This window comes from Dromaius novaehollandiae, chromosome 1, assembly GCF_036370855.1.
Source record: "Dromaius novaehollandiae isolate bDroNov1 chromosome 1, bDroNov1.hap1, whole genome shotgun sequence".
Lineage (NCBI taxonomy): Eukaryota > Metazoa > Chordata > Aves > Casuariiformes > Dromaiidae > Dromaius > Dromaius novaehollandiae.
Genome location: NC_088098.1, coordinates 147,173,772 through 147,187,241, shown reverse-complemented (window position 1 = coordinate 147,187,241; position 13,470 = coordinate 147,173,772). Strand labels below are relative to the sequence as shown.

Sequence of the window (13,470 nt, the reverse complement as noted above, 5' to 3'; positions counted from 1 at the left end):
TTCATTTGTTAATGAAAGAAATAAACAGCACATCACTGTCTTATTTGGATATCAAAAGCTCTTTTGTCTCCTGGACTGGTAGAGATTATGTAAAGTAGAAGACAAACTTTCTGCTCTTAACAGGTAATGCCCCATCTTGAAGAGAGGTTGGTTTGCCATTAAGAATCTGGCCAAGGCACTGGATGTAATTTTTCCCTCTGCCTTCCCCCGCAACAGAAAACACTAGGATATATAGTAGATTCAGGTTTAAGAAACCCTATTTCTCTTGTGAATCAAATTGAAAATATTCTCATCTGATTTTTTAAAAATTGTGTATGACATCACATGACATTTAAAAGCTAAATAAACATTAAGGTTTAGCCAAATATACAGTCATCATCCCCCCCGCATCCCCAGAAAACAAACTGAAAAGTAAGCAATTAATCTTTAAATCCTTTTTAATAAATGAATATTAATCATCAATATTTTCTTAAAGCTTCTCTTCATCATTCCATTTTACTATCCTTTTTTTTTTTTCCACTGCTGAAGAATAGCAAAAATGCAGAAATGTGCCTTAAGCAAAAAAGACTGGGTTTTAGTTTATCTTTACAATGGGATGAAATCAACTTGGAGTTAAACCACCATCATATTTCTACTGTTTATTGACCCTTTGGGCTATAACACAAGATAATTCCAGTTTTCTTTAATGCCTTTTACAAACAAATGATGTGTAATTGTTATTTATAGTAGTGTGAGTTAGAAATGAGTTAATTAGCTATGAAATACATTACTCTAGTGCAATTTGGTTGGAATTACCATTTTTAGGCTTAAAGCCACCTATAGTTAAAATCATACACTGCAGTTAGTGTAAAGTGACAATAGCCAGAAAATGAGAGATCAAGGCAAACACTATTCTTAACACATGGTTGTGTGTCCGTCTGTGTGTAAGAAGTGGTGCGGGGACCAGAGGAAGGGAATTGGCAAAAAAGGCACAAAAATGTGTGTTAAGGATGGAGTGTCAACCTTAAGTGAGAATTTCCCGGCTTTTTTCAAGTCAAACCCATACTTGAATCTGTTCAAGGTTCAAACTGTTTGTGCTCCATGGAGCTTGGCTAGACTCATGAACATGAAATCCTGTGAAAAAGTTGAAATGTCCAACTGCCTATTTTTGGCAAGGAGAGGAGAGAGTGGTGGTGTAAAGTACTACTTCACGAAAGGGGATGCAGTAACATGCCTCCCTCCAGCTGTGCAAAGGGGAAGAAAGGAGGGCATCCTCAGAGACCCTGTTTGTTTTCCTGCCCACTCCCAGGTCATGAAAATGCATGGTGCTTCTTTACTCAGGCAAGACTATAATTTTCCCACCTGCTTGAAAATCCTGACTGAAGTCACTGATGATTTCAAGAGGATTCAGAATACACATTTCTATCACAACTGAAATAATCTCTTCTTCTTGTTAAAGATCTGTGCCTGATCACAGGATTCCAGGAGCTGGGACTTCAGGAAAAGCAAGAACTGTGATTAAATCATGAGCATGAGACCACTGTCTTCTTGAATCCCATTTTTCAGCATAGTTCTTCAGAGCACTTACTGAAAGACTTGCTTGCAGATCATTTTATGAAGGTAATTTCTCTCAAAAAAAGCTACAGGTTGTAAAAGTTTTTTAAAATCAGATTTTTTAATTATATTTTGATATTAGGAGAAAAGCTTGGGAAGGCTTTTTAACAATTCTGCTAAATATGTACTCTGGGAGGGGGTTAATTGTTTAATTACTTTGGTTATAATGATGACAATGTGCTCTTTAATGCCTTCACAGCTTGAATAGGTACTAGCAAGCTTGTAATATGTTATGGTTTGCCAATGGGAGCTAATGCTGAGGAACTTTCAAATACTGTTTTTTCCTGCTCCAGCTATATGGATTTCTTTGAAGCTCTTCAGACAGCATAGCTGTTTGCAGATGCAGTGCTTGAAAACTGCAGTCGCAGATGCTTTGCACCACCGCAGCAATGCCACAGGACTGCGGTGCAGATCCTGCACGCATTGACATCTGGGGTTACTGAGAATGCTCCCGGCTGGGGATCACATTGCAGTTTTGCTGCAAAGCAAAATAGTGTGGACTATGCTGCTGTTCAAGGAGCAGCCTCAAGGCTGGGATTACAACGCAGACTTTGCAACTCAAGATTTTCTATGCTGAGTTTCAGCCTAGAGTAAAGTTTCACAGTTCAGTTGTAAATAGTTGGGGATGGAAACAACAACAGACTGTACGCTGCAGCAGCACAAGTATCACTGCTTTATCACTGACAAATCAGGTACTACTGAGAACACAGGTCATTACAGGGCCAAGGCAGCCTTTTCAGTTTCATCCCATTTGGGGTTTTTTGGTAGATGCATACCCACACATTTTTCTCCCATAGATGTCTCTAACTAGCATTCAAAGCTCTCTATCTGCCAAAAATTCCCATTGATTTCCACAGGAATTCTATATGCAGAGACTTGGCAGGGCCACACCCAAATTATTATTTTTTTACACCTATTTATGCTACTCTATCTGTTGTTATTTGTGAATGTACATGGTAGAAACACTGTTTACAAAAAATATATCTTCTTCTCTTTAGAAAGGTTTAGTTCTGATAAGTAACAAATTCAGTTTTACAGATTTGAAATTGGCATACCTTGACAACTACAATCTACTAGGCTGAAAAAGTTAGAATCCTGATGAAGGAATGAACTGGAATGAAAACAAAACTGGCCACATTCGCATGAAGAAAATGTTTGAACATAGTTAATGCTGAAACAAGACATACTGTTTGCTATCTTTTGTGATCTGTGACTGCAGCACACTAGTTTTATAAGTGTATGTGTATACACTGTAAGTATATAAATAAAATATGAAAATGCTCCATTACTGAATTGAAGTTCTAGAAGTGCTCTATTTGCTCAATTCTAGAGAATAAAAAGTTGTAACACCACAGAAACAAAAATATGACATAGCATGCGGTCACGATAGCAAGCACGGAAAAGAAAAATATTGAGAAAATATACTTATATATGCATATTATGCAAACATATTTTACATTAACATACAATGTTATAAGAATGTTAAATAATGTGGATGCATGTTTAAAAAAGACTACATCTAGGTGGTTTCACATTGAAGTAGCAAATAACCTGAGACATCTTCTATGCTTTCACTGGAATAACAATCTTTAAATCTATAGCAGATGTAGAACACATTGACAGTAGTTGAATTCTCAGCTAAATTACACTAAAAATGTGCTGTTCTCTTTCAAAATGACATGGCAGCTGGAATCAGTCCAAGGGAAGGAAAATGTGCTGCACATTTACAGTACTTACAAAAGATTCTTTTCACTGGACACTTAAAATGCTTCTTTGAAATATTATGAACATGTCTATGTCTCCAAAGACCTAGAACAACACTCCTATGATCAGCTTACTTACTGCAGAAGAGAAAGCAAGAGATCACTAAAAACTGATGCCCATTCATGACTTGGAAAAAATCTATTATAACATATATAAAACCAAGAAATTTTAGCAAAGAAAAACAAATTTGGCTTGATGAAATTACAGTCGATGGATCTGCAATATAAATGACTTATTTTAAACTCACCAGTGTATCTCTATCATTTTATGATTAGTGTGTATGGCAGCATTTACAAACAATGTTACTAAATACTGACTATATACACCATTACAGCTGTTTGAAAATTTCTATGACAATCAAAGTTTTGTAGTGATACTATACAACACTTACTTTCTCAAGGCTTCTTCTTGGGACGACACCTGCCTTTCAATGTAAAAAGTTCTTTTGAAGTGCATTCTATGATAAATTGTCCGTAATCTCAGAGTGAACGCGTACATGTATGTGTGCATATATATACTTTTCCTTTCCAGTGTGTGCTTACATATACACACGTTTCTGTGATATATGTATTCACACATACATGAGTATTCTCTACATAGTAAAAGTTCATATATATATATATATTTATATATAAATATATATAAACTCTGCAGGCAAGTAGTACTTCACTTGTAATTGAAGTCCTTTAAAAAAGTTGAGTCACTCAGTTAACATAGTATAGCCAGTAAATTAAGTTGAAAAGAGAAAATGTGAATGGAAACACCATTCTTGACCATCTGTCGATGGCATTCACATCTGTCAGATCAGGGATTTTTATTTTCAGTTGTGAAGACCTTCTTCGTAAATGGGTCCTCTTGCTGTGGGGGCCTGTTCTTTCTGATGAACGCCTTCCAAGGCTTTCACGATGTGAGCTTTGTTTTCTGTATTGGATTCCTGAGCTGTCAAAGGATATTGTTGAATTTCTGGCATCAGTAACACTAGTTGTGACCTCATTGCTTGCCACCTCATTGTGGATTTCAAGCGATGTTAGCAAAATGTTTCCATGGGTGTCCACCTAAGGGGCAAAAATAGAAAGAGACATTGTTTTAGAAGATTTCACATGTATCAGCAAAATTTGAGCTTATTTAAAATTTCATAAAAACATATATTTTAAGAAACCATGTATTCACTTTAAGCACGTGATAATGTTATAAAAGTGGGACTACTCAGCTTCTTGAAAACAAGCCAGTATTTGAAAACTTTTATGGATAGGATTGTAATTATATTACCAGCATACAGTACAAAAACACATTAGGCATAACCAAGCATTTTCCTTTCCCTCTAAACCAGCTCTGTTTTAAAGGGTGGTGTAGATCAGTGAAGTCTCTACATGGCTGGTGGGGAAGAGTGAGGGTAAAGGATGGTATGTCATTGACAGCTCTTCTACAGTAGGAAATTAAATTAAACCAGAATCTTTTTTTTCCCATCCAGGATTTAAAACCAGATGAACAAAGTGCATATGAAGTTTCATAAAATCACAAGAATCGTTCTGGCCTGCTGAACATTTTGAATTTGGGAATCCACTGAGCTTGTTTGTAACTTTTCTGTTAAACTTTTCATTCCAGAGTCATTTGCTCAGTTTTGTAACCAAGATAATGCATAACGGCAGGGCGTTTCCACTTGAATGAGTGACCATAAAGAACAATGAACTAAGTCGAGGAAAAAAGCTGCTGAACTGAATAGGTGGCACTCTTCACTTCCAACTTTGTATCCAACAGGAGGTGAGCACAGTGTTGGAGGGCAACGTGCTGATGTTTTGAGCAAACACAGGGAAGGTCCTGATCACTTGGAGTCCTTAAGAAATTCGGGGCAGACTCTCTGGTTCCCTTATGCACCAGTAGAGGAGGAGCAGCCAAGAGCCAGGCAAAGCTCCTTCAATCTAGAAGTTCCAGTTCCAGTGAGTGGCACTGACAGAACATCCCAAATGAGGCCATGCCAATCAATATTGGCTAACTTCAGTGGTGGGGACCCACATGCCTTTGTACCCCCTCTCCTCCCCACTGGAGGAGAGGCAGAGGACAAAGCTGGTGCAGCAAGCAGCTCCAACCTTCCTGCCAGCATTTAGGAAATGAAAATGACTGCTAAATTTATTTTATTTTATGTTTATTTTATGCTTATTTTACAATAAATGTTTGGCTGGGTATTTTCAACCAGTTAATGAACATCTGACTCTGTTCAAATGAAATCAGTCCCCCATGTCAGAAATAGATTGTGAACCATGGCACACAGGATAATTTCCAGTTCTACTTATAAAATTTATTCATTTATAATTCATTCTGCACTTTTGTTCTTTAACACTTTTTTCTAACCTGCTATGTGATCTAGTTGTGTGCAGTTAAACATCTAATCCTAGAAGCATCTGTATAAAAGTGGCTGAGAAAACAGACTTTTACCATGGCCTTAAGTTGGAATAGTCATCCGATAGCAGTTCCTTTGCAAGCTTTGTGTGATGCATTGGCAGTAGACAAACCTATGTGTCTCCATACATAGGCATTCAGCTTTTTTCAGTCCTGCTAAAATTCTGTAAAATTGATATTTCTTTCATCAAATATAGATACTATAGTTTATTTTTTTCTCAGTGAAAACAATTATGATAGTATATCACTAATGCTTTGCCAAGATGCATATAAATGGCATAAGTATATATAAGGCTATGAATGAGAAAGAAGCAAGTAGAGAAAAAGAAAATAAGGTTTTATAGGCAGCCGTATGTTATGCTGATGAGTGCCTATCAATAAAAATAAACAATGTGAACCAAAATAACGGGGTGAAGAAACCTCAGAAGTCATTAAGAAGAATTTATTTTCCCCATGGTAGAAACCCACTTGGTACAGAAGTATGGGCCTGAGCTTTGTAAAAATGAGTTCATGCTTTTGAGCAGGATCTGTAACCAGGGAATACCTACAGCTGTAAAATACAACCTTGGGTACCATCATTGCCTACAGGGGTCTCTGAAAATAATTGATTTAGTCTGTTCTGTTGTGGGTTTGCTTGTTTGCTTTGCAATTGGTACAAATTATGATCAGGGTTTGTAACATGATTGTGTAAAACATCTGTAAGATCTGTATTTTTCCTCATGAAGCTTAAAACTACATCTCTCATCCAGGCCTCCACAGCGTCACGTGTCATATCCTTTCCTTTCTCCTCTTAAGCTTTGAGAACTGTTACATCATTTTCTTTCAACTTCTTTAAAATGCTGGCAAAGACCATTTTACTGTGTTACTGCTCTGACAGCTGCTCTTTTGGTTTTGCTGATTGGCTGCTCTTTTCAGGTCTCTACTCCCTTTCCTTCCATCCCTACAGATGTCATCTGTTTATTTCCTCAGGACTTCCTGATCTCTCCTGATTCTGTCTGCCACCAATATATATATATAAAGACTTTAGCCTGTCCATGGGTACTTTGTCCTTCTATACTGAGCACTGGATTTTTGTGGGTGTCAGCTGAAAGCCTGCACTGGGAGCGGGGGGCGGGGGGTAAATGACACCTATGTAGTCAGGGTTCTCCTGTTCCATTAAAGTATTACTTTGATTTTGCTTATTTAATCATGCTCCATAGCCTGCCTCACCTTATCTGCCAACATTACATGCTACCCCACTGTAACTTCTGCCTCTGATCTTCCATTCCACAAGCAATACTGCTGGTTTTCATTGTTAGTCACTGCCTCTATAAATCAAGCCTGAAAGGTGGCCAAGAAAGGTACAGTGTTTGTGTAAATGCTCTGTTTGAACAAAACATTATGTCCTATAGGTTGCATGACAGCACATATTTTCTCAAAATGACAAATGAAACATATTTGGAAATATACATTTGAAAATGTATCTCCTGGTTAGTAGACTGAGAGACTAGCATGCCAAATACAAGGAAGAAGCAGATGGAGAGATGTCTGCAGAAATTGAAATAAGGCTTCTGGTCCACAGATATTCTTCAGACCTGTTTCTGCAAATTATACTAATTCCTTCTGAGGTTTTGGACACACCACCTAAACTCCTGACAAAATGAGAGCAATATACAGTAACGCTGTGTGGCAGTCTTAAGGTGATGTTGTGAAGTATGAATAGTTAATGTATGCAACATGTTAAAAAGTATTTGTACATAAGCATGACTTCTGGATGATTTAAGTGATTCTGAAAAATAGACACCGACTCTCTCGATGAATAAAAGAAGCAAACTGATAATGGCAGGGCGTCCTGTGCAAGTGGATTCATGTTTGCCTGAAGGTACAGGCAAAACCCTACATGAGTGAGCATGAATTCAGCTCAGTGGCTTCAGGCAAGCTGTGCAGTTACTCCAGGTACACACCGAGATTAAGAAAACTCTCTGAGGTGATTACAGATGGTCATGGTGGCAGAGGTACACAACCCATCCTATGATTCAGAACACGACCAGTATCTATGATAAAACTTAGTTTTATTCCTTATGAGCCTTAGAATACAGTCTTATTATCTGGCTCACAAATATCATTGTGCACTGGAAATTCTCCCAAAAATGTTAATACTAAGCTTTGTTCTTGAACCCTGTTAAAAATTGGAGGTGACAGTCTGCATTTAGCTGCCTTCCCCTCATTCCCTGTGATCCTACTTTAAGCTAAAGATTTCCCTATCTTGCCTTCTCTGCTGTCCCTGGGCCTCCATGTGATCTCCTTTCAACCTCTTTGAGTATGGCTCCACCTGAACCCATTCATTGCCCTTTTCCCTGCGGCTGGGCTCCACTGCCCGTACTCCCATCGTTTTCCTGACACAACCCAGAGCTGGTTGTTTCCATGGAGTGCTTCCCAGCAAACAGCTGAGCACCAAATCATTAATTAATTCCCTGTTGAATCAGCACAGACCTAAATATGCAAACCTGGTGCTCTTATTTCAGAATCAATTTTAATCAAACCCCATTCCTTCCACCTCTGCACAATTACAGTTCCTGCACCAGGGTGAAACAATTGGTTCTCACATAATTCCAGTTAGAAGCTGAGAAGCATGAAACACTGTGAGACATTTTACACATGTAAAAACAGGTTCCTTTTTGAAGATTCGCCATTTCTAAACCAGACATGCTACATTAAAAAAAAAAAAAAATCCAAAGACTCTAGCCACCTAATATCATCACAGAAAAATGGTCATAACTTATCTATCTGAAGCTAAAAAAAGGAGGATTAACAGGATGCTCATAAAGAAACTCTGGCCCTTACTCTTGGAGGAACATGACTTCACCAATATGCTCAACTCCACACAGAACAAGAAGTTCTGCTCTGTTTGGAGTTTATATTATAGATCTGGAACTTCAACAGCCTTTTTACCCCTGGAAAGCTTCAAATCTACTCCTTAATTATAGACAAAAAGATACTGTCTTGTTTAGATGTTAAGTATTGTATTTTTATAGAAATGAAAGAAAAGAGCTGCTATTGAATATCATTCTCTAATCAAGATTCTTGGAAAACTTCAGTTTTAATGCCAGTTTGAAAACACTTTATTATGGTCAGAAAACTACCATGAGGCTTTATTTACTACTAGATAGTGTCTGGATTATTTCATGTTCATTTAGTTCTCTGTTTAATACTTCATACATTTTAAGGAGTACTTTACAATTAAGTTTCTTTTACGTGGTAAGTCCTTCACTCTTCCACAAGAAAGATAGGAAGTATTTTGCCCAAACTCCATAGGTTTGTTTAGGAGTTCATCAATCCCCAATTTTTAAATACTATGTGAACACTTTCCGTCATACAAAATAATATAAATGCAAATAGCAGCTTTCAAGACCAGCATGAAAGGCTGTCTGTGTAGTTGGTCTTGCATTATTTTACATCAGAATTACTATCCAAGCACATTATCCTGCAAAACAGATATTTCCTTAAAATCATTATAAAATGGAAATTATTTTGGGTGGAAATTGTAAACTAGACTCCAGCTACCTGATTCTTAGCTGATCTGCCCTGAGGCATCCGTAGTTGTGCAAGGGGTAAACTACTTGGCAGCAGTTTTGATCTTCTTATGTGTAAATGGCTTTCCAACATACAGAATAGTAAGCAATCAGGCCCTAACTATTATCTGTGCCTAAAGCAAAATTCACTGACCATATTATCCCGCTGATATTTTTAAATAATCTAGAACTGCAGGTACAACAAACATGATATTGTTGAGTGTTCTCACTACTGAGTCTAAAAGTTGATACTTCTCTCACTACCACTTTAATCTAATTGTTTATATTAATTAATAAACACAAAGGAATGAAAGAGAAAATTATGTTACTATTAGCCCAGTAGAACCTAGGGCAGCCAGCAGAACCGGAAGGATGGAAAGATATTGAAAATAAAGGAAAGCATGAAGAATAAAAAAGCATAGGAAGCTGCATATTAATATCACTGATACTAACTTTGATGAATTTGAACTGATGAAGAAAAGGAAATAAATGTATGGTCCTCCTTCATCTTACATTTCATATCATCTGTGGATTCATACAATCTGTGGATTGTACTATGGATGGTATGTACAATCTTTCTTACAGTGTGTGGATTGGCACCACTCATACTTGTGCAAAGTTGTTGTAGAACAAAATAAGTACATGTGTGACTCTCCCAGAGCACACTGAATGCCCTCATCATAAATGCTACAGCACTAGACTTCTTCCCGCAGGAATTGTGTTTGTTGTCTTGGGAGATATTTTTCAAAATTTGGCACCTACTCATCACACTCATGTTTCAAAAATATCCCACTATTCAAAATAGCACCAAGAAAAGTATCTAGAAAAGATGAAGATGCACAGGAGAACACTGCGAGCTTTGCTATTCTCATATTTCTCAACTTAAATTGAATGATAATTCTACCACAGCAGCCAAGATATTCATTCTCAGAATAAAATCCCACTTGTGAGAATCATCGCTATAATTAACAATTCTTTAAACACGCTAAGTAGATGTAAGTGGCCTGGGCCTCTGATCTAAGTAACGCCTGATGGGAAGCTGCTGCCTTGGCCAACTGTGGAAGTTTGAACTACGGATCTCCAGAGCGAAAAAAGTATGCAGTACTGCTGAACTAGAAGGGCCTTTTTACAAAGGGTTATGTATTATTTCTGTTCTAAGGAAGCTCTTCCCACATGTCTGGCAGCCACAGGGGTTTGAAGCTTGAATGAGCCTGTGTGATAGTTACCCTCCTGATTGATACCCTGGGGCTGAACTCTTGGTCCCACCAAATGGAAAACGTAAATTGCCACAGCTTGAACTAAGAAGCAATATTTTTAGCAGGGGACTGTAACAAATCATAACCTCTGCGGACTGGCCCAGAAGGAGCAATGCCCAAAACACATGCTCACCAGCTGGGTTGCCAGAAGCCTCTACCACAAGAGTGAACAACAAGTGAGAACCGGATTGCCTTAGAGCTCTCCCATGCTGATTTAGTTGTAAATTAGGCTGTATCTGAGCCTTATTTAAAAGCAACAATTTATGTAACAAAACTGAAAGTGCTGAGAGTTACAAATGAAACCTGAAACTAACAGCACAAACAGGAGAAACAGAACTGATCTGAGAAACAGGTGATCAGTTTTCAAGGGAAACATTTTCACAGGCCATCCATTCTTTTGTGTGAAATTTTTCCATAAACACAGGACTTTAATTTAGGCACCAATACCACAGGCAGAAGATTTTATGAAAAATCAAGATCCAGTTCTTCCTAGAGCTTGTCCTCATACAGAAGTCAGTGTATCAAGGTTTTCAATCCAAAACTGGTACCAGTACAAAGTTCATGCAAAGAAAGAGTATCCTATGCTTCTCTCCAGTAACCAGGGTTTACTGGGAGAGGCTGGAAAAGCTCAGAGAGGAATACTATTTAAAGTGTATTATCCAAAATAAAATAGGATGAAAAAGGAGTCAAAAGAAGAATTGGCTATGCATGAAATTTTCCTTGTAGTCAACTGCTGATCCATATATGAGTCACTTGCAAAGGTTCTCTTGGGTTTCATCTCATCATCAGCTTTGAATCTTCTGAAACCATTTGCTGAAATTCGAGTTACTCAGACATGCCTCTGTCACCGTTCTACCTTCAAATAGTGCTACATGGAAGAAAATAGGGCACAGTTTTCCTTTCCCTCTTGCTTTTCTTTGCCACCTCTGCAATGCAAGAACACCGGCTGTGCCGTTCGCATGCTACAAGGGCTCTTACGCCCGGAGCTATTGTGCTTATTGACTTCAACACAGAGGCAGAGCTGGACACGAAGCTGTACGGGACAGCGGGGACACCGCCAGGCAGCTTCGCAGCAGCTGGCAGAGCCCTCCACGGCACAGCAGGTCTCAGCAACAGCCTGTCAGCAGCGCGGCAGAGAAGCATGCCTAAAAGCTTGACGTGTCTGTAGCAGCACCACCAACATGATGAGAACCACAGTTTCTCATATGACAGCGTCATTTTTTCAAATCCAGGCCCATTAGGAAACAGTGCTTCTGGGCATCAACAGTGGGTGCTTTACAAAGCAATTATCAGATAGAACAGAATCATACTTAAATCTATGGATTTTGTGGCCTTGAACATTTTTGTTATTAAAAGTCTCCTGCTCTGTAATCAAATAAGACTAGGAAAGCATGCAAAGCCCTTTTGCTACACATACAATAGGAGTGTTTACAACCAAACCTGGTAGCTTGCATGCCAGACTTCAGTCCTCTGATATATAAAAAATAAACTGCAGTATCAGTTTCCATGCTGGTTTTACAGGTTTCCATGGGTGAGAATGCTCCTGAGTGAAAATATGACGTTTTCCCTTTTCCTTCTCCTGTTCCCTTTGCCTGAGAGAGAAATGTGCTGCCTCAGTAGCACTCCCAGCCTCAGTTACCTCCAGAGCAATGGTCAAACTCAGGACCTGAACTCCAAGCAATACATTGTGCTGTCTCTGCTCTGTAAGTTCTGCCTTCAAAAATAAACAAGTGATTTCCACAGTGCCATAGCCCCTCCTGTCTGAGCACTGACTCAGGCTGAATTTCTAGGCCTGATGTAGCACAGAGCTGTTCTGTCACTACATCCACACATTACAGCCCCTGATGTGGACAATAAATGGAATGTTGTTTATTTATTTACTTGGTCTGGGTTTTTTTCTAGTGCTCTGGGTTTTTTTCTGGTGCTCTGAGCTAGGATTCTAGATCAATGACAGGGAGTTAATGCACATGGTTCATATACAAGCAAATTCAATTACTAAAACAAAACAGCAACAAACATCAGCCAAAAATAATGCCTTTTCCGGTTTTATATTTGAACCCTTTCTAGCCTTCTTCACATCACAGTGTACATTTCGACAGTCACCAAATAGTGGAGATAATTGCAAATGTGCTTCCACTTTTTAGGCACTTTTTTTTTTAAATTTGGCTCAGGCCCAAATCATGTGCGATATGAAATATTTCCCAGGATTAGACACCTTGCCCTTCTGAACTGAAATAGACTCCATGGAAGCCCGAAGCCTCAGTGAAATGACAAAAACTATAATTTCATTTTGCTCATGCAAAACAGTCTAAATCTATGGCTCTGAGACTCCCTTACCATGCATTATGCCTTCCAGTTTGTGACCCTCTCCCAGGACATCCAGCTCCTTAGTCATAACTCTACAGTAAGAAGCCAGCAAGGGCCAAGAAGCCATTATTTCCATCAGATCCAACGATCTTCAAGACCCACTGAAGAAAAGGTTGGAATCTGATGCCTCTTTACTCCTCCTGAAGAGGTCAGAGCCAATGCTGTAGATCTTTCAGGTACTTTCCTTCAGGGCAGATATGTTAAAACTCTGTCCTGCTACATCCATGCCTGTATTGCATGGTACATGGTGGGCATGGCCCAGAACTGTGGAAACGGTTTTCCTGCTTCAGAGCTGAGGTCTCTGGAAGGCCTGGTAACTGAGAGCACTTTGTCCAAAGTGGCTTTGCTAGATGGATTTTCCTTGACCTGCTAGTACTGAAAATCATGGCACTGATCTGCTCTGAGCAATCTCCCCCGCCTTGTATTTGGTTAGTGTTTCTCAAATAAGAAATTCAGATTAGACATCCTGCACCCACTGAATCTGCACCGTCTGCCTATCTTTTGTTCCAACAGAAGATTTATAATACCAGCTCTATCTAATG

The 13,470-nt window shown here is 38.7% G+C and overlaps 1 protein-coding gene across 1 annotated transcript in view; it reads right to left on the bottom strand.

Moving 5' to 3' along the window:
- Nucleotides 1-419: 419 nt before the first annotated feature.
- GABRB3 (gamma-aminobutyric acid type A receptor subunit beta3) overlaps nucleotides 420-13,470 on the bottom strand; it is a 110,726-nt gene continuing 97,675 nt past the window's right edge. The window contains exon 9 of the mRNA XM_064501840.1: nucleotides 420-4,412. Coding sequence (XP_064357910.1) covers nucleotides 4,062-4,412 — 351 coding nt within the window. The 3' untranslated portion in view covers nucleotides 420-4,061. The remainder of the gene's footprint in view (nucleotides 4,413-13,470) is intronic.